A 25,072-nucleotide genomic window follows, 5' to 3' on the forward strand; every position below is an offset into this window, starting at 1 on the left:
CAGAAGGGCTGTGTGTCCCAGTTGTCAGGCAGAACTCAGCAAGGGGGGATCCAGAAGCCCAGAATGGTGTGTGTTTATGAACCCCAAAGCTCAGAGTGGGAAGGATGCTTGCTAGCGCCTGGATAGGAACTGAGAAAAGGATGGGTTACAGAGACTTAGGTCAGAATATGTTGTAAGAACTGGTAATGAGGGCGTGGCTAGAATGTAAAACAGGAACTCAGATCTGATAGGAAGCCATGGGGTCAGTCCAGAGGAAGGCAAGTGCAAGGAAAGGTAATTTAAAGCTATAATCACCGCATTGGGGTGCCCAGGCACTACTGCAGAGAAGAGGGGGGTATGGATGCTGCCTTCCCCAGGCCGCCCAGTCTGCAGCCTGAGGCATGAGCGGAGAGGCCACCAGAGGCATGGATTTTGTGTGGCAAGAGTGGGGAGCAAGGAGCGGGGTGCAGGGATGGGCTGACCTCCAGTGAACTCTGCCATGACACGAGGCCAACTGCTGGGGTGCGGTGATAGGCTTGGCAGATATTGTCTGCTTATCTTTCTAGCCCAGAGGACGGAGCTCTCAGGAAGGAAGTACAGACTTGGTCGTGTCCCCCATGTCCTAAGGGCCCCGGCTGGTCGTACAGACAGGACGGTTCAGACAGGGGACAGAAGGCTGAATCGTGGGAAGGGTCTTAAAGGTCATCTTAGTCCTATCTCACTGGACAGGTTAGGACACTGAGGCACAGTAAGGACCAGGGGCTTCACCAAGGTTACCCAGCTAGCTGGCGGAACCCAAGCCCCTTTCCCCGATGGAAGGGTCCCATGCCACTGCTCGAGGGTTGGGTCAGGCTTCAGGAATCCCAGGAGGGCTGTGGGAGGCTGCCATCCTCTCTGGGGGCATGGCTGAGCGTTAGGAAGGCCGAGCCCAGCCATATCGGTGCCCCTCATGTGACCCTCACCCTCTGCCTTCACCCCAGCTAAGCTGACAGTCAACATCCTGGACGTCAATGACAACACACCCCAGTTCAAGCCCTTCGGGATCACCTACTACACGGAGCGGGTCCTGGAGGGGGCCACCCCGGGCACCACGCTCATCGCCGTGGCCGCCGTGGACCCTGACAAAGGCCTCAACGGGCTCATCACCTACACCCTGCTGGACCTGATGCCCCCAGGCTATGTCCAGCTGGAAGACTCCTCGGCAGGTAGGAAGGAAATCTGCCAGAGGAGGGGTGTGGGGCATGTATACGCCTGCTTAGCCTTCAAGAGGGACCACAGCCCACTGTCACCCTCCAACTGGGGCGACACCATGGCTTCTCAGTGGGCTGGGCCAGCGCCTATATGACCGTCATTCTAGTGACCACCGGATGCCCAAACTAGAGGGAAGGACAGAGGGCCTAGTCCTAGATTGGGATGAAAGGCCCCTTTGAGTTCTGCTGGAAACCTGGAATACTCCAGCACCATCTCTGCCACCCAAACTTCCACCACAGTCGTCCCTTGGTTTCAGGTCCCCCGCAGGGACCAAAATGTGCAGAAGCTCAAGTCCCATAGCTGGCCTTCCATCCATAGCCACAGTTGTGCATCCATGGGTTCAACCAACAGCAGATTGCAACCGCAGATACGGAGGGCAGACTGTTTTAGTATCACTTGGGAACAAGAAGGCCAAGGGGGCGAGTGTCAGAGGAGGCCCTGGACATGTGGCTGTTTACCCCTTTGGCAAATAGCCGCATGCCAGCTGCCCTCAGCCATGGGCCCCTCAGAATACCGATCCTTCTCTTCATGAGAGCTTCCATGAGTGAAGAGTGGCCAAAATGGCCCTGGCGGCCTCTGTGTCTTAGGGAAGGTCATTGCCAACCGGACAGTGGACTATGAGGAAGTGCACTGGCTCAACTTTACCGTGAGGGCCGCGGACAATGGGTCCCCGCCGCGGGCAGCTGAGATCCCCGTCTACCTGGAGATCGTGGACGTCAACGACAACAACCCCATCTTCGACCAGCCTTCCTACCAGGTGGGTGGCCAGGCCCGTAAGTTGGGTCCAGGACCTGTGCCCATTGCTTGGGGCCTTTGGGCGTCCTCCGCTACCACCCTGCAAGCTTCTGAGCCTCATGGGAGGGACCACCCCACGAGCAGCTTGATGCCCCTGGTCTTCTGCCTCCATGAGTTCCTAGGGCAGGGGCCTGGACTCCAGGGCTGACGTGCGCCTACTTTCTCTCCCTGCCCACTGGGCATCAGGAAGCCATCTTTGAGGATGTACCTGTCGGTACCACCATTCTGAGGGTCACCGCTACTGACGCTGACTCGGGCAACTTCGCAGTCATTGAGTATGGCCTCGGGAATGGAGAGGGCAAGTTTGCCATCAACCCCACGACGGTAAGCGGGCACTGGAGGGCGTGGGTTTGGGGAGTGGAGACTGGGGAGGGTCCAGAGCATCAGAGACTGGGAAGCCACCAAAAGGATTGCAGTCATTCCCCCATTTCTGGGTCCTGCCACCTGCACATGTGGTGCCTCTGAGGTTTTTAGCCAAGTCTGCCAGCCCTGTTCTCCAAGTGCCAAACATCCTGTAGACTGTGGCCTTTCTGTCCAGCAGATGTGAAAGGAATTGGCCAAAGTCTTTCGGAACTAGCTCTTTGTGGGACACAAACTTCTGAGATGTGTTCCCAGGAGACTAGAAAACATGATTCAAATCCTTACAACTGCTTTTTGAAACTGTCGAAAGAGAGACACAGGCAGAAAGTGGGCACAGTGTTTGAGCACCTCCTGTACATGTGGCCCTATGCTCAGTACACCCCCCCCCCATGCTCCCATAACTTGTGTGACAGCAGAAACTCAAGAGAAAAGATGAGTAATGATTTCAAATGTCTGCAAATTGGCTAAAAGCTGCTGTTTCAGTATAGAGAGAGCCCCGTGGCCTGGGGGAGGTTGGTCAGTCACCGTCTTCCCCAGTTGCTGGGCTGGAACTGGATTTTCCCTCCCCCCTGCATTCTGCCCTCTCAGCAGTGTTCTCTCCTTCCTGCCTGCTGTGAACAATCAGACATGCCCCTGGCCTGGCACTATAAATAGCAAATATTTATGGAGTACTACTGTATACCTGGCCAGGTAGCGAGCTTCAGCCTGGGCTATTCATCCCGTCTCCAGGTGGACTGGGGTAGTGAGGGCAAGAAGAGCCACTAGAATGAAAGCTCTGTGGGGGCAGGGGCTGTTGTCTCTTCTGTTCAGTGCTGTATCTCTAGAGCCCAGAACAGTATCTGGCACATAGTAGGTGGTCAATAAATATCTGCTGAATTGATGAAGACCCTGAGTCCTCCCTCTCCCTAATAGGGTGACATCTACGTGTTGTCGTCTCTGGACCGGGAGCAGAAGGCTCACTATATCCTGACTGCCTTGGCCAAAGACAACCCTGGGGATATAGCCAGCAACCGTCGAGAAAATTCAGTGCAGGTGAGAGGTACAAGCCTGGGCCAGGGACACTCAGGATTGGGGTTGTAGAGGCAGTAAGCCAAGCCTTGAGAGAATGCAGGGCAGGAGCAGAGCCACCTGGCCCCCTCCGCGACATGGTGGCAGGAAGGAGCTTAGCTGGGTGGGTCACAATGGCTGTGGCTTAAGGAGATGAGCACTGGAGCAGAAATCTCCTGTGCCAAACCCCTGCTAATGCAGCTAAACATACTTGGGGGTAACCCAAACAAAGCCTGGGGTTCCACATAGCCCAGTGTCTCCATGGTGTCCCACTGGAAGAAACAGTCCAGCAACCAAACATAATTATAAAACAATTGTCCTTATGTTTCTTAAAGAACATTAATGAGGGATCAAATTCACAACCCCGTTCCCAGTGCAGTCCTAGTGTCCACACAAGTTGCTCGGGGACCAGTATCGCAGCTTGTAAGCTCTACCCCATTTCTATCCAAAGTCCCGCTCCTCGAGGCTTTGCTGTCGCTTTCTTTCTTCTCCCTTCTTTCTGCCTTGTCCGGTCATGTCTTTCTGCATTCCGTTCTTCCAGTCCTCCCCCAACCATCCAAAACAAACTCTCTTGGGTGAGGGGGTGAGAAGCTGGTTGGGACCACTCACACACATCTGAGTCCTGTGCCTGTCACACAGCCGTGTGCTGTGCAGGGACAGGCACAGTATTTGGAGTCAGAAGACTAAGGTCGCCTCCTTCCCAGGGCGGTGGTGAGTCCGGGAGATGGAGAGGTTGGGGGGGTAAAGTGCTTTGTGCGCCGAAAGGGGCTCTTCAGATCACTGCTGTGAAAAGGGTGCAGTCAGGCTGGGCCACAGCAGCCTGAGGAAAAGAAGGCCTCTGGCCTGGTGTGTCCACGGGACCTGCCCTGCGCTGCGGGGTCAGCAGAGAGAGCCAAGTCCCAGGCCAGACACAAATCCCAGTCAAGAGGGGGCCTTTGGGGGTGGGGGAATCGCCATCCAGCATTAAGGTCCGGAGATTAGCGAGAGACGAATGGGACCGCAGAAGGAGGAGCAAAGGGACAGTAGGAGGTGGGCAGGGGCTTCCTGCTCCCGAGTCCTCACAGCCACAGCGCCTGTTAATCACAGTCCCAGCAGCTGAGCGTCTCCTAGGCCAGGTGTGCGCACGTGCCATCCCAATCTAGCATACACCATCCCGGGGGTGCCTCACAAGCCCAAGATATATATATTGTCCCCAATGTACAATTAAGGAAACTGAGGCTCAGGGGGTTAAATGCATCGTTTGAGGTCAGACGCCAACAATGGGCACTGTCCCCCTCTTCTGACTTGCATGTGGCGGTCACCTGATGTAGCCCCCAGTATGCTCCTGACATTTGGCCTCCACCTCCCCCCCAGGTGGTGATCCAGGTGCTGGACGTCAACGACTGCCGGCCACAGTTCTCCAAGCCCCAGTACAGCACGAGCGTGTACGAGAATGAGCCGGCGGGCACCTCTGTCTTCACCATGATGGCCACCGACCAGGACGAGGGCTCGAATGCGGAGCTGGCCTACTCCCTGGAGGGCCCTGGCATGGGTACGTAGCCTGCTCCCCACTCATGATGCCTTGGGGGGGGCTGGAGGGGACAGGCTGCCATGGGAAGGATGGTTCAGCCAGACCCATGCCCTGCCCTCCTGCCCCACCTGCCTGCCAGAGGCCTTCCACGTGGACAAGGATTCAGGCCTGGTGACAACAAAGCGGCCACTGCATTCCTACGAGAGATTCAACCTGACCGTGGTGGCCACAGACGGCGGAGAGCCCCCACTCTGGGGCACGACCATGCTCCTGGTGGAGGTCATCGACGTCAATGACAACCGGCCCGTGTTCGTGCGTCCGCCCAACGGCACCGTCCTCCACATCAAAGAGGTAGTGCTGTCGCCCGGGGCCGCCTGCCCAGCAACACCCCCTCCCAGCACCCGGCCCACTTCTTCATCCTACAGCCATGCCCGAGAGAGGGACAGGGACCCCACTGTGGAGGTGGGGAAACTGAGACCAGCATAGGGAACAGACTTGCTCAGTGCCACACAGGGCGGTACTGAACGGTGGTTAGTAACATGGGCTGTGTCAGCAAAGGTCTTGGGTTCAAGTCTACCGCTTACCAAATTACCTTGAGCAAGTGACTTCTCTGAGTTTGGTTTTCCATCTGCAAAATGGGACAAATAAAAGTAGATGCTCCGTCTCTTGCTCTTAGATGTCTTCCAAGGACAGTCTCCCCAGAAACCCACTTCCCCCATACTTGTCTCAAAATAAACATACATGCCCCTTCCGTCTGCCTGTTGTTCCTGCTGATACCCCAGTGAGTACAGCCTGGTTGTTGAGAATGGGAATCAAAATAAGACACAAGGGGAAGTGGCTGAGCTTCTGGAACCTCTCCAATTCTTCCTTCACTCTTTGCCCTAAACGGCCATGTAAAGATGGGGACGTCCTCCTCGTCTCCTACCCTTCCCCGTCTTCCTCTCAGCACCCAGGCCCAAAGTGCCCCTTGGTGGTACAGTCAAGGCGTTTCCCACTGGTTGTTTGCTCCCCAAACTTTAGCATGTCTCCGCATCTCAAAATGTCAGCATTAAGTCCTTGTCACTCTATGTCCTCTTTGAGCTCCCACAGGAGAACTTTCTGCCAGGGTTGAGCTCTAGGAAACACTGTGCTTTTTCTTTTTACCCTCTGATTTGCTTTTACCTGTGTCTACTGTAATGATTCAGTGGTCCTCTTCGCATTGCCCACTAGGGAGCTCAGAGTGGTCAGCCCACCTCGAGTGGCCCTGCAGGGTCTTAGCGCACACACCTTGCTTCCTAGCCCTTAGTTCCCATTTTCCTGCCAACCATTTCTTTTCTTTACCCTGATTTTTTTAACTTGTTCACTCTTATCATAATTTATACTTTCTTGTAAGCTGCCTCGAATCCTCTCTGTGGAATGAGGCAGGGTATGAGTTCATAATAATCTAGTTCTTTTCCACCCCAAAGGCCCCACTTATTTTTTCCCTTCAAGGGCTCCGTATTTTGAAAGATTCATGTCTCCCAAACAACCAGCATTTGTTAAGTAATTACCTATTTGTCATCTCACTTTCTATTAATTAGCTGTAACTGCCGTTCAGTCTCTGTCATGATCAATGAGATTAACAGGGAAACCATGCTGAGCTGTTAATTTTTCAACTAAAAGCAAAGAAACTTGCTCTTTTTCTTGTGTCCTAGGCAGCCTTATCATGGGTCAGTGTGTGATGTCAACTAGATTTTTATACTTGAGACTGGGGCTCAGAGAGGTGAAGTGGCATGTCCAAGTCACATGGTGTAATTAGCAACAGACTGGAACCCAGGTGTCCAGTCTGTATTCACCATGTCACCCTACCTGCCTGTCCCCCAATCCCATGATTGGGATAGCAGAGAGCAAGACAGACCCGGGAACAGAGGGTGGCTGTGGCCTAGCTTTTTGAGCCCCCTTCTGTCTTCTAAACCTCAGCATACAATGGGGTCTGAGGGATTCGGGCAGGCCCTGGAAGGGTGGTCACCCTGAGAGTTTGAAGCATGGTGGATCCCAGGCTGCACCATCAGTGGGTAGTGGCCTTAGCTAGGAGTGGGCTGAGGGGATGTTCTAGCAGATGCTCAGACTACAGGAGAGTCCAGCCAAGCAGGCAGATGTCTCCTAAGGATGCTGAAAGGTGGCAAGGACATTCTGATACAGAACGAGAAGGAACGAGAGCTCCGTGGAGCCTGGGACCTGGGATTCTCTCAAATGCCCCAGGAACCTCCCTCCCATGCTCCCACGCCCCATAGGAGATCCCCCTGCGCTCCAACGTGTACGAGGTTTATGCCACAGACCAGGACGAGGGCCTCAATGGGGCCGTGCGCTACAGCTTCCTGAAGTCCACGGGCAACCGGGACTGGGAGTACTTCACCATCGACCCCATCAGCGGCCTCATCCAGACAGCGCTGCGCTTAGACCGTGAGAAGCAGGAGGTGTACAGTGTAAGAGGGCGGGGCCTGGTGTGGGGGCGGGGCTGAGGGTGGGGCTTTCCTCCGGGCCAGGGCCAGCCCCTTGCCACCTAGAATGTTTTGGAGGGTGGTGACCTGGCCCCTGGGGAGTGCCCACCTGGGTCTCTCTGTCTCCTCCTCTGACTGTGCGCCTCCCCCTCCAGCTCATCCTGGTGGCCAGCGACCTGGGTCAGCCAGTGCCATATGAAACCATGCAGCCAATGCTGGTGGTCCTGGACGACATCGACGACAACGAGCCCCTCTTCGTGAGACCTCCAGTGAGCTCTCACCCATCCCCTGCACCAGTCATGCCCACACAGGGACTCCCTGGCTGCAAGCACACATGTACACATCCTCCCCTGTGCACCCTTTACAATATACACACGTGGTTGCACACGGAAACCTGAATATACTTCACAGAACAAATATTTATTGAGCAGCTACTATTTCAAGGCACTACACAGCAATTTAAAAAGCAGACAAAAATGCCTGCCTCCTGGAGCTGACATTCTCCTGATTGCACATTGTACACGGGAAGCCTGAAAATCAGCTTTGCTTTATTGAGCTGGGGCTGAGCCCCTCGTGTGGACTCGGGCTCTCTGACTCGGTGGTTTTCCTTCTTGTGTGCACGTGGGATATGTTCCCTGGAGATTTTCTGTGCGTGTGGGCCTATGTGCACACTCACGTGTACATAGAGAGTGTGACCCCTTATTCAAACATCCACTCAGGTGCCACTCAGGTACCAGGAGACTTCTGAGAACATGCCAAGCCCCGCCCTGCCTTCACAGAGGATGTCACTGGATGACATCCCTGAGGGCAGAGCTGGGAGCTCCCAGGCCCAGCCTTTGCTCCCTTGAGGTTACAGGTGTTCTGCTCACCCCACAAGATGTGGGCAGTAAACTCCCTCAGCACCACAAAGGTCCTGCCTCGGGCCCCCTGGCAGGAACTGGCAGCTCGGGCCTTCCCTCAACCTCCTGTAATGGCGTCCCCCTCCCTCCTGCAGAAAGGCAGCCCCCAGTACCAGTTGCTGACAGTGCCCGAGCACTCACCACATGGCACCCTCGTGGGCAATGTGACAGGCGCTGTGGACGCAGATGAGGGCCCCAATGCCATCGTGTACTACTTCATCGCAGGTGGGGCCTCATGGGCTAGTGTCCCCCCTACCCTGGGGCTGGAGATGACCCCAATATGCCCACCCTGGTCCTGCCCCCTCACCCTGTGCCATGGTCCCACCTTCAGCCGGGAACGAAGAGAAGAACTTCCAACTTCAGCCCGACGGGCGTCTGCTGGTGCTGCGGGACCTGGACCGGGAGCGTGAAGCTGTCTTCTCCTTCATCGTCAAGGCGTCCAGCAATCGCAGCTGGACCCCTCCCCGTGGACCCTCACCAGACCTGGACCTGGTCAATGACCTCAGCCTGCAGGAGGTGCGAGTCGTGCTGGAGGACATCAACGACCAGCCACCACGCTTCACCAAGGCTGAGTACACTGCAGGTGCAGCGGCTGGAGCCTGGGCACAGGGTGTGGGGTGGCCCTGCCCTGCCACTTACACCCGCCTACCCATTCCTGCAGGAGTGGCCACCGACGCCAAGATGGGCTCAGAGTTGATCCAAGTACTAGCCCTGGATGCAGACATTGGCAACAATAGTCTGGTCTTCTATAGCATCCTGGCCATCCACTACTTCCGGGCCTTTGCGAACGACTCAGAGGATGTGGGCCAGGTCTTCACCATGGGTAGGGGCCCTGTCACACGTGGATGGCCTCCGAGACCTGTCACTGCATGGACTGTAGTCTGGAGTGTATGGGGCGGTCTGTGTGGGCACCACAGGGTATCGGTGGCCAGCCAGCCAGCCACGTCAGTCCTTTCATTGACCTGCCCATTCATCCATTCAGCCAGCCAGCCGGCCATCCACTATTCATTCCCCTATCTATACCTCCATCTACCTGCCCACTTCCTTCTTGTCTTCCTTCTTCCCATTTCTTCTTCCATCCATTATTTATCCATCCATCCTCCCACCTACCCATCTGTCCAGCCAGCCAGCTAGCGGGCCAGCCATCTTCCCATATATCCACCTCTTTCCACTTGTGCACCTCACCCTCCCGTCAGGCACTGGGGAGTCAGAACTCGGAGCGCACTGGTACCTACAGGTGTGCACGTCTGCTTGCCTGTGTGGATGGCTGAGCCTCTCTGGGTCAGGTTCTAGGGGTCCCAGTGGGTGTCCTACTATCTTCCAGCCCCAACCCCTACGCTGCTCTTCTGTCTGTAGAAGTCCATCCAGACTCCTTGGCCTGGCATTCAAGGGTCACCAGGTCTTCTCCTAATGCCCCTTTCTGCTTCCTCATTGCACTACTCTCCTTATGGGCTCTGTGCTCAGCTCAGTCACGCTGGACTGCTCCCCATTCCTTCAGCCTGCTCTACAGCATCGTCCCCTGGGCATTTGACCCCTTTGCTTCACTTCCTGGAATACCATCCTGACCTTCAGCTCTGCCTGAAGGTCATGCTCCCCCCCACCCATCCTTCAAACTGTAGTTCATATGCCACCTCCTGCAATCACACCACCAGACACCATCTTTTCATCCTCTGAGCTCCCACTGCTCTAATTTTAATAAACTAAAACACAGAGGGGCTACCTGGATAACTTGGCTTTTAGCAAAAATCCACACAGCAACTTGAAGCAGGCAGTCACGTGGCAGATTTTAAACCCAGGTCTACTGTCTTCTAACGGAAGCCTGGGCTGGGCCTCCTGTGGTCGTCTCTTCTGTGACTGTCAAAATCTGAACTCCGTGTGAGAGACAGACAGGCAGGTGGCACAGAAGTGCTCCATAGCACCCAGCAGGGGACACCAGAGTCTCATTGGCCAGCGCAGTCCACAGCTGTGTTTTGTTGGACATGCAGAATGTCAATAGTTAAAGCTCAGGCGCGTTCACTAGAAATCTCTAAAGAGGTGCAGGTCTGACAGCACGGTCTGCATGCTCTCATGACCACCGTCAGCCAAGCTGAGCCCCCGCTGGGCTCTGCAGACAACTGGGCCCTGAGTTGCCGCAGGGCCGCTCCGCCTCTCCCCAGTGTGTCAGCAGCCCTGAACCTCCCCCCTTCCCTGGGGATTCTGGGGCAGCGGGTGGCCCCTGAGCTGCTCCCCACCCATGGGCTCTTCCTGCAGGGAGCGTGGATGGCATCTTGCGCACCTTTGACCTCTTCATGGTGTACAGCCCCGGCTACTTTGTGGTGGACATTGTGGCCCGGGATCTGGCAGACCACAACGACACGGCCATCATCGGCATTTACATCCTGCGGGACGACCAGCGCGTCAAGATCGTCATTAATGAGATCCCAGACCGCGTGCGCGGGTTTGAGGAGGAGTTCATCCGCCTGCTGTCCAACATCACGGGTGCCATCGTCAACAGTGATGACGTGCAGGTGCCCATGGAACCCACCTTGGGGCTGGGGGCAGTGGAGGGAGAAGGGGGGTGAGGCCACAAGGAAGGACGGGCCAGTGTGGAGAGGTCAGGGGCATGAGAGGGGGTATATGCATATCTGTCATTTCCTAACAGCATGGCCTTGGGAAAGTCCTTCCAGGTCTCTGGGCCTCAGTTTCCTCATCTGTAAAATGGGGCTAATAATAGTGCCCGACACTGTGCTATGATGGTCACTGTGCTTGGTCCTCAGTGAGCATTCAGCAGTGATGGGTTTATTGGGAAGGCAAGGCAGGACGGGCTCCTAGCCCAGCCCGACCAATCCCTTGCACCTGCCACACCCTGTGATGCCCGTTCTCACCTAGTTCCATGTGGACAACAAGGGTCGGGTGAACTTCGCACAGACAGAGCTGCTCATCCACGTGGTGAACCGCGACACCAACCGCATCCTGGATGTGGACCGGTAGGTGGGGGTCTGTGCTCAGACTGCCCATCGGCTTCCCCGCCCTAGAGTTGGGGAGGGGACCCACCAACAGAGGCACAGACCACACCATCAGGCCTGCTGTGTGGGGCTGTCCCCCAGAGGTGGGCAGGGTGAGCAGAGAGAACAGTTTATGGCTATGAGCAGAGCTCTGCCGCTCTGAGCCTCACTCTCGCCGTCTGTGAAGTGGGAATGCTACACTGACTCTGGGGATCAAACAGGATCCTGTGTGAAGGGATGGTGAACCCCATAATATACAAAGCTGGGAGGGCCTCGGGGGAGGGTGCCTGCAGGGGCCCTAGGCAGGGAGGCAGGCTGGCCTGAGCGGGCACAGCCCCGGGGGTGGTGAGGATGGAAGCCGAGCCCCCTGCCCCCTGCCCAGGGTGATCCAGATGATTGACGAGAACAAAGAACAGCTGAGGAATCTTTTCCGGAACTACAACGTGTTGGACGTGCAGCCTGCCATCTCCGTCCGGCTGCCCGATGACATGTCTGCCCTGCAGGTACCCTGGTGGCACCCGCCCCACCGCCCCCTCACCAGCCTGGGTGCCCTCCCCTGCTCATGCCCGGCCCTGTCTCCCCAGATGGCGATCATTGTCCTGGCCATTCTCCTTTTCCTGGCTGCCATGCTCTTTATCCTCATGAACTGGTACTACAGGACCGTGTGAGTGACCCCTAGCCCCCTGCTCTGAGATTGGCTGACCGGCCCTGCTCCCAGGACAGACATGAAGGCAGGCAGGGCCCCGAGATGCCAGCCGGCCCCAGCCTGCCTCACCAGCTCCTCTCTCTGCTTCTCTCCAGACACAAAAGAAAGCTCAAAGCCATAGTGGCTGGCTCGGCAGGTGAGCGAGGGCTGTGATGGGTGGGGAGGTGAAGAGGACAGGAGGGGTTGCCGGGGAACTGGAGCGCTTGCCCAGGCCTCACAAGGCCCTGGACCAGCCGCAGGCTCCCCGGCCCCCGCAGGGCGGCGCCCTCCCCTCCATGCCCCAACCGCTCCCTGCAGGGAATCGTGGCTTCATTGACATCATGGACATGCCCAACACCAACAAGTACTCCTTTGACGGGTGAGTGGGGTCCCCAAGCCCTGCCTGCTGCACTTCAGGGAGGCCTGCCAAGGACCCAGAGGGGTGACTTCCCCACTGCCTCCCAGTGATGGAACACTGACGGGCTAAAACCTGGGGCGTGGGCGCCCCCTGGTGGGCAGGCCACTCCTCTCTCCGCTCAGAAACTCTCAGAGCTGGGCTCCCCACCCAATGCGCCCCTAGTTCTGGGGGAGCATTGACTTTGGTCAGTGGGTGCAGGGTGAGGCTTCCACACCAAAGCTGACCCAGACTGACATGTCCTGTTCTGGTTCTAGTAGCATCCTGGGGGGGAGGACGTATCCACTGGTGCCGTGGGCAAGGGGCCTACTGATGGTCCCCAATCAGCCAGTTCTGTGAAAGGTGCTAGTTAGCCAGGGAAATGGATGGGGGGGGGGGAAGCTGGTACAGCATCTGCCCCCTCAAGCCTTCCCTCCTCAGCCCACCCCACTCTCCACCTGTAGGGCCAACCCGGTGTGGCTGGATCCTTTCTGCCGGAACCTGGAACTGGCAGCCCAGGCCGAGCACGAGGACGACCTGCCAGAGAACCTGAGTGAGATCGCTGACCTGTGGAGCAGCCCCACCCGCACCCACGTGAGCCCAGGCCAGAGCTGGGGGCAGGGGCGGACAGTCATGGGGGTGGGGTGGAGGGAGGGCAGGTCTTCGCTCCCACTGGCCAAGGAGCTGTGTTCTCTGGGAGGTGGTCCGTGTGTGTGTGTGTGTGTGTGTGTGTGTGTGTGTGTACACACACACACACACTGCACCTCTGGTCCAGCTAACGTCCCCTCTCCCCAGGGAACTTTTGGGCGTGAACCAGCAGCAGTCAAGCCTGATGATGACCGGTATTTGCGGGCAGCCATCCAGGAGTACGACAACATTGCCAAGCTGGGCCAGATCATTCGGGAGGGTCCCATCAAGGTGAGCCCTTTCTATAAGCTCCTGTACCGGCCCCCCGCCCCCAAAGCCCTGGCTGAGCTTGGACCCCCTCCAGAGGATGCGGAGTAGGCTGATCCTGGGAAACAGCTCTCTACCTCCAGGCTCAGCTAGACCTGCCCTCCACTGGGGGCAAGACCACAGGGCAGTCCTGGGCGCCCGGCCTAACCAGGACCTGCTTCAGCCCACTGTGGCCCTGGGGCCGGGCCCTCTCACCAGGCTCTGCTGCTGGTCCTCTGCGCTAGGATTAGAGGCCTGTGCCTCCTAGATTCCCAGGGGCCTTCCATCACCGCCCCTCCCCCCTGCCCTGAGTCGTTTTGGGAGTGAGGGCTGGGTGGGGCAGGCCGGGGAGGGCTGTGGTGGGGGTTAACCCTCTCCCTCCCCCAGGGTTCGCTGCTGAAGGTGGTCCTGGAGGATTATTTGCGGCTCAAAAAGCTCTTTGCACAGCGGATGGTGCAAAAAGCCTCCTCCTGCCACTCCTCCATCTCCGAGGTAGCGGGGCGGGCAAGGGACCTGTGTGCCGTGCCCCAGCCCTGGGGGTGCACTCTTGCTCTCTCTCTCGCTCTCTCTCCTGCTGCCCTCGTCCTTCTCAGTCTTTGGAGCTCAGCAGCCAGTTGCCAAAGAGAGCAATGAGTGGGGGTGCAGAAAGCCAGACAGTGGGTTCTCCCAGAGATGGGCTGGGCACTGAGGCATTGTTTCTCAGATCTGAGGACCCCTAAAGAATGCCTTTAAGGGGAGATGTCAGTTAAAGAAACTGGCTGTATGGTCAAATAGGTCTATATATATTTGTTTGCCTGCAGTGATGCCAACACTTTAAAAGTCAGACTCAAGTAAAAACCTAGATTACCAGCTGAGCCAATATTCCCAACCAGAATAGGCTAAAGCTGAGTTCCACACAGGACAAAAACATCATTTGTGAGTCTCCACTCCACCCTCTTAATCCCCTCCAACTTCACCTGCGGACACTTTCGCCCTGTGTTGACCTTGCTTGAGGCCAAGTTGATAAAAAGCCAGACAACACAGCTGCATCACAGGAGCCAGGACCAGAGCAATGAGTGGGGGTGCACTCATAGATTATCACAGTGAAAACATGAAAGTGAAGGCCCTCATAGGAAGCCCCTAGTCCTGAGAACACTGCTGTAGCACCCTAGTATCCATGGTTCCCCTCTGTACCCCGTTTGAGGAATACTTACAGGTTGGACAGGCTGCAACGTGAGCCCCAGGCACCTTGTGTGCAGTAGGGCGGAAATGGGCAGGTGGGACTCTGGGGCCATCCACCTGCTCACCCCTTTTGCATGGCCCTGAGCATGTGGGGATCCCTGAGCCAGTGGGGGGTTCCGGCCTCTTGCAGCTGATCCAGACTGAGCTGGAGGAGGAGCCAGGGGAGCACAGCCCAGGCCAGGGCAGCCTGCGCTTCTGCCACAAGCTGCCAGCAGAGCTGAAGGGGCCTGATGGGCTCCACGCGGTGCACAGCAGCACGGGCACACTGCTGACCACGGACCTCAGCAGCCTGCCCGAGGACGACCAGAAGGGTCTGGGCCGCTCACTGGAGACGCTCACAGCTGCCGAGGCCAGCGCCTTGGAGCGCAATGCCCGCACGGAGTCCGCCAAATCAACACCCCTGCACAAGCTCCGAGACGTGATCATGGAGAGCCCCCTGGAGATCACAGAGCTATGACATGCCGGGGGGGCCTCACTGTGAGCAGCCTGCCCCCAGCCCCTCCCACGGCAGGGGCAGGACCACTGGGGTGGGCCCCTCCCCAGCCAGCCCTGGGCTCACGACCTGACCAGTTGGCCTAGACCCTGGGTTGGCCTAGCAGCGGCAGCCGCATCAGCTGCTCAGATTCCACTTCTGCCAGACGCTCATTCAGCATCTGATCTCTACTTCATAAAATTTGTTATTTTTTTAAGAAAACAAAACAAAAATGTTAAGTGTCTAAGGATGAGGCAAGGAGCGTCACTGGGAGTCCAGGAGTTTAAGGACCAATTCAGCCCAGGCTAGGCCGCCAGGGGCCAAGCAGGCCCCCCCCCTCCCTCCGCCACGGTCCCGGGCCCCTGCCTGCCCTTGACTCCCTCCCTGACTTTGGTTCAAGCCCCCATCTTTCTGCCACATCCCTGGCTGGACATCTAGGAGCGGACAGTGAGTGACCCCTGCCTCCCCACACGGACAAGGTGAATCGTATCCACAAACCACGTTCTCTCCATTTCACTGGCTTCCCAATGTGCCCGGCTCAAAGAGAAATGACTGATGTTCCCTTGGGTTTTGAATGTAGCGTGGTCGTGTGTATTCCTTTTTTAAATTAAGTTATTCCCTCAATATTTTCCCCTTGGTTTGTTTAACTGGTACTCACTGAACATTTCTGGAATGGTCTGAATTGTAAAAGAAAAGCAACTCACAAGGAACTGGCGATTCGCTCTGGTAAACTACCGTGTGACTGGCCTTGGGGGCTGGGAATGGGGGTGGGTGAGGGGCACAGCTACGGGCCCACCTGGCCCTGGGTACTCAGGGAGGACCAGATGGGACTTTCTTACCCACTTTGCTTTCGTTCTCTGGCCAAGGGGGGGTCGGGGGGAGCACAGGACTGCCAGGCACTTACAGGTCCGTGACCTCAGAGCTAATCAGAAACGAAATTTCTGGCTGCGGTGTCAACAAAAACGCTCAGGCTCAGGTCTGGCTGACAGACTTTATTGTTAAATCACAGAAACTTTAGTGCAAAACAAAAAATCATTGTCTGTTTAATAGCAACTACAGATTTTGCTGTCTCCTGGCAACCAGAAGTGGGACAGAAGATTCAGCCAAACGAGAGGCAGGGCAGCAACCCAGGCCCCTGAGCAGCAGACCCTCTACTTGGAAGCCAGAGGCTTAGGAGGAGTGTGTCATCCACACTCATTTCAAGGTCAGAAAGAACAGCTACGCAACGAGCCAGCGGTGAGGGGCTGGGCTGCCCAGAGCGATGGTGGGCAGCAGCACACAGGCACAGAGCAGGCATGAGGGGGTCGCCACTATCCACATGCTCACGCACAGAAGCCAGGCCCACGGGACCTCCACACAGAGCTAGCAGGTTGCATTCACGCACATTTTTCCACTTCCACCCAAACCCACAGAACACAAAACAAGGCATCACCAGGAAAGACACAGGAAAACTGGATCAAAGGTGGACCCAGGGACAGCAAACTCGAACCCCACCCAGGTCTCCTGAACAGCTGCTTCTAAAATCTCTATTACAATGTGAACTATATTGTTCAAAAAGCCTAATTGTCGTGAGCCTCTAATCTTTCCTATAAAACTGCCTGTGTTTAGCAGCCAGCAGGCCCAGGCGGGAGAGGGGAAGGCCCTCTGTAGGGTAGTAGAGACCTCAGAAGCCCACCAGTGCCCAAGCCCGGATCAGGGCTCAGAACAAAGCCCAGCCAAGAGGATGGACAGCCTTCTGTCAAGCAGCTCTGGCTCCTGCCAGCCTCCAGAGCCCCCTCACCCCCAACCCCCAGCTAACCAAGGACAGGCTAAAAGAGCTCCAGAGCACAGTATGTCATTACCCATGTAGCAGAAAGAAAAGGGACACTGCAGCAGCTATGTCAATGACAGGTTAGGCACCTCCCACACTGACAGCAATGCTACAGTAAGGGAGGTAAGAAATGGAGTGAGGGTAAAGGGGGGCCGATGTTTGTAACAAAGTCAACAGAGCTGCGTTTGTCCCCCCAAGACATACAAGAAGAAAAAGACGCTGTGGTTCCTCCAAGATGGAACATTCTTTCTAGTTCCACACGTGACGTTTGCAATGCTCGACAGCCTGACAGGAGAGAGAAAACGGGGTTTAGTCTTCAGATGCCAAACTCCACTGCTGGCCCTTTCATGCATCAAACATCACCCCAGAATAGGACGCGTTAATCTCATCCTCGGTCAGACACTGAAGACGTAGGCCAGTATCTTGTTTAACGCCACGGAGCATGTGGTGAGTGCTGGGGACTCATAGGCCAGCATCCAGAGCAGCAGGTATAACGCACTGTAGTGTTCTGCAGAAAGCACGCATGCAGGTAGGGCCCGGGACCCCTTCTTCTAGTCACACACTTCACCCCAGCGTTCAGCTGACAGGCTGCATGGAGAGCCCCAAAGCAGAACTCCTCACCCAAAAGTCAGAGCTACACACCAGCTCGGGCCTTGAGAAATGGGCCCACGAGCACATTTACTCAGGACAGTGGCAGAAACCTATTCCACCAATGAGCATGCTCTGGGGGTGGATGGTACGGAGGAGCTGGCTGGGGGAAGGAGACGGACACAGCTGAAATGGGCCTTGCCACCCCTCCCTTCAATGGTCCAAAATGATGCAACCTCCCAACACTGGCCCAGTCAGGCCCCACTGGTCACAAGGAAGAAAAAGTTGCGCAAAGGAACATTGAGTAAGAAGCTGGTCCAAACATCCCCACCTAGAAAAGCAGCAAGTGGCTACCAAGCCAGGACGGTGCCACAGCACCCTGGGGCTGCAGGGCAGGTGCCAACTCTCAGGGCCTTTCAAGAAGAACTCAGCATGGCCTTGGGTGAAGATTCAGGCCAGGTTCCAACCAGGACAAAAATGACCCCCAACGGGCACAAGCACTTGTGCAAGAATTGGGGCAATGAATCCCATAGCCCTTGTGCAATCCCTGAGGTGACCTCATGCAAATCTCACCGTCACAAGGGAACTGGAAGCAAAGCAAGAAAGCAGAAGCAAAAAGACTGAAGAACATCCACCCCCACCCTTCACTCCTCAAAGACAAGAATAGAGTTAGCCCTGCCTTGGTCAGGCAGCCAATTAATCGCCTCTCTCGGCCTCAGGTTTTTCACTAACATAAAGACAGAGTAGAGAGGCCGTATCACTGAAGCTCCTAAGAAATCAGGACCCACGCGAGCTGCCCAGTGGCCGGGCAGGCCTGTGGGGCAGTTACGGAGCTACTCACATTGCACAGGGTTGCTGTGTCCTTGTTCTGGCACCAGTAGCTCGGGCCCCAGACACACTTCTCCGTTCCCAAAAGAGGCTTACGGGCTGCAGGGCAGGCTCCAATTTTCTACATGGTGAAAAAAGTGCAAAAGAAGAGGGAAGAATTAGATCCGCCCAACTAAGTCTTTTCAAAACTGAGATTATCAGCTTCTACAAGCAGCCAGAATCAGAGAGACTTCTGATGTGCATGTTCAAAAAATATCAGGGTTGCTGAGCAAAATGGGGGACCTAGGAGCCCGGCTCTCTAGCTTCTTGGCTCTCCCACGCCCCGTCCCCACAGACTCTGCCCCATGGCCAAAACCGTCAGAGGAGGCCTCCGAGGGACCAAGCCCCCACCCCACCCCACCCCCGTGACACTGCCCGAGAACCCACAGTCCCGGCAGAGCTCACCGAGCACACGAAGGTCGGCTCCATCACCTCCACCAGGACCTCTATCAGCACGGGCTCATACTGGCTCACAAACTGGTCGCACTGTAAGCAAAGGGACACGGGTCCAGGTCCAGCTGTGCCCAAGCAGAGAGCAGACACAACAAGAGGAGCACCGGACGTGCTCTTTATAAGAATTCCTGGCACTGCCAGCCCGGGACCTCCCTTCCCAGGCGCCCTACCCACCCACCCTCGGCCTCAGTGGCTCATGTTATTACCCCCCAGTGGCTCCATTTGAGCCAACAGATGGCTTCTGAGAAAATCTCCCTGGACTGCATGCCTAGGGGCAGAAATGGCTGGTTTTCTCTCAAAACGTCAGTCAAGGGTACAATCAATGAAGAAGCCAGCCTCTGTGTTCCCCAGACAGGTATGATTCTGGCCAAAAGCAGCCCAGGACGTACCTCCTTCTGGTAGGGGTCAGGCAGGAAGCTGCAGCCTTTCTCAAGAGCATCCAGGATCTCCTGCTTTGTGCTGTTTTTCTCTAGGTTGTGATCCAAATAGCCCACCAGCTTCTTGCACACCTCACAGAAGCCACCATCCTCCTTCTGCCGAGTCACTTGGACTGCACAAGAGAGCACAGACTCAGTGCTCCAGGCCCGTCCCAAATCCCAGCGGGCCAGCCAGCCTGCCCCCACCGGGCTCACCAGTGAGTGCGGGCAGCGGCTGGGAGGTACAGAGGTGGAGCATGGTGCACACCAGCTCAGGGCTCGCCTCCTGCAGGAGGATGGACAGGATGGACCTGCCATAAGTGTCTACCACCTCCTTGCACTGGTCGGACATGGACATGGGCAGTTTGGAGCATATCGTATCAAAAGCGTGAATGATTTCTTCCTGAAACACAAGAGGATCACATGTGAAGATGGGAGGCTGGGTAGGGCTGGGAAAGATTCTGAAAATACTAACGGGACTAGGAAACCATTCAACAGCAAGATGCTGTTTCTTCCCACAAATCACTAGAACTACAAAGCAGGGCCAAGTGGCCTCCTCCAGCCCCAGCCCAGAGGCACCCACTGGTGGGAAGTGGTTGTACCGACTCCCAGGCTGGTGTCCTACCCCAGCAAGGGCCAAGCCCGCTGGCTCTGCTGGGTTCTCCTGCTAGGCCAGTCTGGCTCAAGGGACAGGGCAGCTCTTCCCTCTGCCAGGAGGGCAGCATCCCGGAAATCCACTTACCTCAGTCTTGTTGGTGTCAATCAACTTGACCACCTCCTTCACCACGTACTCACACACCTCACAGTAAACACTGGACTTCGCCTGGACCAGGTCCTTCTGTTGAGAGAGCAGGACATTTGAACGTGAGGCCCTCACCTCCTCCCTTGGTCCTGCTCTCTGAATGAGAGGGGACACAGATGAGAGGGGACACAGACGCCAAGGACGGGTTAGCATCACAAAGGGCCACTTCCTACTGAATTAAAATGTGTGGCTCCCTCTCACTGTCTAAGTTGCAGTCCTTCCTGTTTCTGTAAGGTGGGAGACCCTCCCTTTCCCCAATCCTCCACCATCACTCCACCCCCTAAAAACCAGGAATTCATGCTTCTAGAGACAGAACCAGTCAAACTGCCGCACCCCCTCCCCAAAGAGCTGTCCGCGTCATGTTGTCTTTGGTTACCATCATTTCATCAGTCAGTGTTCATCCTGGGGTGGTGGGGGGGGGGCAAGAACCAAGTGAGGATTCACTATCTACTATTTAGAAGACAGAGTTTTAAACACATTTCAGGTTTGCTCAAGTTTAAGTCTTATTAACACCTGAAATTGCTTTTCTACAGCCTACCGGAGTTTTCTTTGTTTGTTTTTTTAAATTGGGGAATATTGGGGAACAGTGTTTTTCCAGGGCCCATCAGCTCCAAGTCGCTGTCCTTCAATCTAGTTGTGGAGGGCGCAGCTCACTGGCCCATCGGGGAACTGAACTGGTAGGTTGTTCAGAACTCATACTCTAACCAACTGAGCCATCTGGCCGTCCCTAGAGCCGACTTTAATAAATCAATACTGCTGAATAGGACTGTCTGTGACAACGGAAACATCTCTGCTGTCAAATACAGCAGCCGCTAGCCACGTGTCCATCGAGGACTTGAAATGTAGCTAGTGTAACCAAGGAACTGAATTTCTTTTATTATTTTAATTTTATTTAAGTTTAAGTAGTGACTAGAGTGAAGCTATAACTCTCCATTTTCTTAGCCATTACTTCCGGTCAGTGGGGCCTATGAGTATCTGGATGGGGATGAGGGGCAGCCAGCAGGGTCCCGACTCGGACACCTTAATCCTTCCTGTGGTCCACACACTGCACGTGCTGAAAGAAGACAGTGGAGGGAGACAAGACAGCTAAAGGACAAGTGACATGGGAAGTTCTGGAACACGAAGTGCATGCATGTGCCATGTTACGTCACGTGGCCTGGGCCCATAAGAACTAGACAAGCTCTATGAGCACAGGGACAAGTTTGCTCACCACTGTGGGTGGGCTGTTCTCGGCCTCCATCTCTGAAACTCTGCCTGACCCATAGGAAGTGCTGAATACAAACTGACTGTGGAATGGAAGAGGAGCTTCACCATGGGAAGGGTACTAGGACACAACACAGACACCGTGCGTGCAGAGGTAGCATACCCCTGAGGCCCCGAGGGGTTCTGGGAATACCAAGTCTGTACTATGGCCACAGCGTGGGAAGCCAGAGAGCACCACACAGAGGAAAAGGTTAGGCTGGAGCCAGGCACTGAAAAATGATCTTGAATGGTGTGCTAAAAATGTAGACTTCATCCCATGAGCTCTAGGGTTTACTCGTATAACCAGAAAAATAAATGTACTCAATATAGCCCTGGCCAGTACGAAACAAAGACACCAGATACCTTAACGGGCTCCACCAGTTCCAGGGCAGGGATAACGTCCTCCGAGATGACTCTGGCCGGGATCAGGGGCTGCATGGGCACCTCCTTCACCTCGTCACAGAAACCAACCAGTCCACAAATCTCCTTGGGTTGCTGAAGAGAACAGAGAAAAAGCAGTCAGATGCAGGCCTACACCCACCATTGGTAAGTCCCACTGTTTGCACACAAAGGTCAGGGTGCTGGGAAAGTACCCGGGCCCCAATGTCAAGGGCTGACTGCCCCCAAAGATTCCATATTAAACTAAAGGGGCCCATGCAAACGCAGATGGATCAGTTTCACGTGGGGGAGGAGGCCACACAAAGCTCTGAAGGGACATCAGACAGAACCACTGTCTCTGCTCCAACCTGGGAGCGCCCCAGGGCAGCGAGGCTCCCAGCACCTTCAGCAAGTGATCCATCTTCTCCAAGGACACTGGGCTGCTCTACAACCTGTTTTTCAGTTCACTCAGTTAAAAATAAGCTCTGTGTTCTTTCTAGGAGGAACTACTACGCTCCTAAATTAACAGAAAGCCAAATTTGTTAGAAATAAAAGCACACGGGATCTTTCAGTGGCAGGACCATTTAAAATGATGCATTAAGGGGAAATGTTGGCTTTTTAAAAACCACATTCTACGTTCACAATTGCACAAACACAGTACACACGAAAACTCAGTCCCCCAAATTAATGAATCATTTCAAGTCACAAGGTCTCCAGATTGTTCAATTCCCTTTCCCAACCATACACCAAACCACAGAGAACCAGACAGTTTGAACACCTTAACCATTTCATTATAGGATGGCCAGCAAGAAAAGTATACATACTTTGTATACTTTGTAAACCAAATGCAACCGGCAACAAGTTCTGGGCCTGATGGCATTTGCCTCCCACCACCAAACCATAATGCAGCGGAAACAGGCCTGCTGAAAGTGAGACCTGTTAAGGGAAGAGAACTAGACCATGGCCCTGGTTCATCTTGTTTTAATATTGAGAAGGTTCTAGAATGAATTAATGTTGGCAGAGTCTGAAATATATCCTAAATATCCTGTCTTTGGCACCCTTTAAGAATGGGGGGAGAATGAGAATGGAGCCAAAGATACAGCAAGCTTTTTAGAAAAAAGACAAAGATTCAGAAGGTGTGTGTCTGCTTTGTCTCAGAATAGTTTTGTTCTACTAGCGCCATGAGGCGGCCTAAGGGAAAATTCAGAAATTTCAGCCAAAGTCCTCTCCCAATAGACTTCAAAATACTTTTGAAAATCTTTAGTTCCAGGGCTCAGGAGGCAATGCTCAGGATGGCCCCAAAAGGGCAATGGGCTCAGTCAACCCAGTCTGAGGGCTCAGTGCTCCACTTTATGCCATGGGCGGCATAGTTCTCAAGCTGTCTGACATGGCCCCAGGACCCACAGGATCCCATCACCCAGAGGGGCAGAAGCCACAATCGAGAGATTGTTTCCAACTCTCTAGATCTAGCAGACGGGAACAATCTGCTCACTATTTGCAAATGATTAATTCATGCAGCAGAAGCATTTCTGGGGTTATGAAAAACAGGACTAAAGACATGCAGTGCTCTCTTGAGTTGTGATAGAAACAAGGTGTCCCACCGGAAGTCAGGCCTACGTTGATGGAAGCGGAGGCAGCTCCAGGGCCAACTGTGGCTCCCAGTCATCACACTGGTGGCCTTCAAGTAGCCGACTGGGTATTGAGTTGGCCCAGAGTAGTATGGCTCTGCTGGCTTCATTTTCTGGCCCCCTGAAGGGGAGATGAGACCCCAAACACCTCAAGTGCTGCACCACAGGAGAGAGACGCAGAAGCTCCCCTGCCAGCCTATTCACAGAGAGGGACCCTGCCTTTTGCAATCTTTCCTTGTATTTGTCACAGCTGATCATGCCATACAAAAAAGAGGAGCAAAAGAGCTACAAGAAGCAGCAGACCACTACTACAAGCAAATTCCCCATCACATACCTGATCCTGCTGTTGAACAAAAAAACAGGAAATCGGAGATGAAAATAAGAGAAAGGAAAGGACACAACAGTTAAGAAAAAATTAAAACAACAACAATTAAGCAGTTAACCAGGTGTAAGGATATCACCAGAGGTTTAGGGGATCCACCCTTGCAGGCACCTACCGTGTTCTTACTACTGAGTGCACACGAGGCCCTCCTCAAGGAAGAGACCACGCTGTCCAGCTTGTGTGTAGTCCCTATATCCCTGACACCAAATCATGCCCCAAACACTGGGTGGCAGGTCCCCAGGAAATACCATTACGAAGGGCTCTCCGTCCTCAGAAGCCTAACCCCATCATGGCTGCAGGGTCCTCCCCTCAGGCTGGGGATGAGCAACAAAAAGGAGCAAGGCTGCCCAAATTAGGGCTGTGTGCTATATAATACACCCGGAGGAGTCAGGACCCCCGAACCACACTCTCCACTGCCCAGGGCTCGTGGCAGTCGACCCCCAGGTGGTCCAAGTCCAGCTTGGAAGGTTGGTTTGACACTATATCAAAAGCTTTGCCCTTTGGTTCAGCAATTCAGCAATTCCAGCTTTATTTATCTATACTAAGGGGAAAAAACAGGGATGTGCATATATGTGTTTATCTCTTTGGATGTAAGGATGGTCATCATGCTTTTTATCCCAAGGGCTAACCTGGAAACAACCTAAACATCCAGCTATAGGGGATTTTAGTTATATAAATCATGTTATAGCCACACAGTGGAATATTATGCAGCCACTTAAAAAGCATTTGCACAGAATATTTAATGACCAATATAATAATTTTAGCTCAGAAATGCACTACAAAGTTTGAAGTAGTGTATAAAATATGACCCCACTGATAGTTTTTAAAACCCCAAATGATTTTTGATTTGGGAAGGAGTATCCATATTTTCAAAGAATTTCTAGGTAGTACAATTTTTACAGTGAGAAAGTATTTTTTTAGTTAGCTATGAGGAAGCATTAACTTGATTAAGTCACATGAAAGGCTTATTTCTTCCCATTCTAGCTGCATGTCTTTGTAAGCTGCCTTAGAACAGGTGGGGTGTAAAAATCCCAAATAAACTATTGTGACTAGATGGAGTCCTTGAGTGCTTAGACCAGGGCCAGAGACTGTATCGTTTAGGCTTTGTAGCCGCAAGGTCTCAACTACTCAACTCTGCTGCTGAGGTGCAAAACGGGCATTGCCATGTTCCAATAAAGCGATAAAAAAGCCCCTGGTTAGAGCATAAACTCAAGGACTGTAGGCCAACGTCAACATAGAAGTCAGCACAACAGGGAAAGAAAAAGTACAACCTACCCCCCAACCCTGCTGCTCCAGTCTCAGGCGGCCAGAGAACAATCCCGCAGAAATGATGCTTCATACCTGCCTGCTGAGCACACGTTTCCTGCACGGAGCTGGCTGACTGACTTCCCACGATCGATACTTTCTACCTCTACTAATGAGGGGGTGCCCCTACCACCTGGATACAGCAGGAGCGAGTGGAAGAGGTAAGGGCTCATGCAGCAGCGAGAGCTCACACTGCCGCAGAGCTCAGGGTC

The 25,072-nt window shown here is 54.5% G+C and overlaps 2 protein-coding genes across 7 annotated transcripts in view; one reads left to right on the plus strand and one right to left on the minus strand.

The window, feature by feature from the left end:
- LOC109454826 (cadherin-23) overlaps positions 1–15,703 on the plus strand; it is a 73,048-nt gene extending 57,345 nt beyond the window's left edge. For 3 of the 6 annotated variants that reach the window (XM_074339561.1, XM_074339563.1, XM_019745844.2), the window contains 21 exons: positions 960–1,184; positions 1,818–1,987; positions 2,212–2,349; positions 3,298–3,417; positions 4,786–4,963; positions 5,082–5,293; positions 7,195–7,386; positions 7,557–7,670; positions 8,396–8,525; positions 8,632–8,883; positions 8,962–9,123; positions 10,551–10,807; positions 11,169–11,266; positions 11,667–11,787; positions 11,869–11,948; positions 12,086–12,126; positions 12,288–12,348; positions 12,828–12,957; positions 13,159–13,281; positions 13,684–13,788; positions 14,648–15,703. In XM_074339561.1, coding sequence (XP_074195662.1) covers positions 960–1,184; positions 1,818–1,987; positions 2,212–2,349; positions 3,298–3,417; positions 4,786–4,963; positions 5,082–5,293; positions 7,195–7,386; positions 7,557–7,670; positions 8,396–8,525; positions 8,632–8,883; positions 8,962–9,123; positions 10,551–10,807; positions 11,169–11,266; positions 11,667–11,787; positions 11,869–11,948; positions 12,086–12,126; positions 12,288–12,348; positions 12,828–12,957; positions 13,159–13,281; positions 13,684–13,788; positions 14,648–14,974 — 3,236 coding nt within the window. In that variant the 3' untranslated portion in view covers positions 14,975–15,703. Of the gene's footprint in view, positions 1–236; positions 274–576; positions 709–959; positions 1,185–1,817; positions 1,988–2,211; positions 2,350–3,297; positions 3,418–4,785; positions 4,964–5,081; positions 5,294–7,194; positions 7,387–7,556; positions 7,671–8,395; positions 8,526–8,631; positions 8,884–8,961; positions 9,124–10,550; positions 10,808–11,168; positions 11,267–11,666; positions 11,788–11,868; positions 11,949–12,085; positions 12,127–12,287; positions 12,349–12,827; positions 12,958–13,158; positions 13,282–13,683; positions 13,789–14,647 lie in introns of those variants that run through there. The other 3 variants (XM_074339564.1, XM_074339565.1, XM_074339562.1) reach the window with 3 other exon arrangements.
- Positions 15,704–15,966: 263 nt separating this feature from the next.
- Positions 15,967–25,072, minus strand: part of PSAP (prosaposin) — a 30,690-nt gene continuing 21,584 nt past the window's right edge. Inside the window, exons 8-14 of the mRNA XM_019745849.2 lie at positions 21,531–21,662; positions 19,866–19,961; positions 19,340–19,526; positions 19,097–19,257; positions 18,660–18,740; positions 18,229–18,336; positions 15,967–17,084 (exon numbers count right to left, since the gene is read on the minus strand). Coding sequence (XP_019601408.2) covers positions 17,049–17,084; positions 18,229–18,336; positions 18,660–18,740; positions 19,097–19,257; positions 19,340–19,526; positions 19,866–19,961; positions 21,531–21,662 — 801 coding nt within the window. The 3' untranslated portion in view covers positions 15,967–17,048. The remainder of the gene's footprint in view (positions 17,085–18,228; positions 18,337–18,659; positions 18,741–19,096; positions 19,258–19,339; positions 19,527–19,865; positions 19,962–21,530; positions 21,663–25,072) is intronic.

This window comes from Rhinolophus sinicus, linkage group LG07 (assembly GCF_036562045.2).
Source record: "Rhinolophus sinicus isolate RSC01 linkage group LG07, ASM3656204v1, whole genome shotgun sequence".
NCBI classification, from domain to species: Eukaryota; Metazoa; Chordata; class Mammalia; order Chiroptera; family Rhinolophidae; genus Rhinolophus; species Rhinolophus sinicus.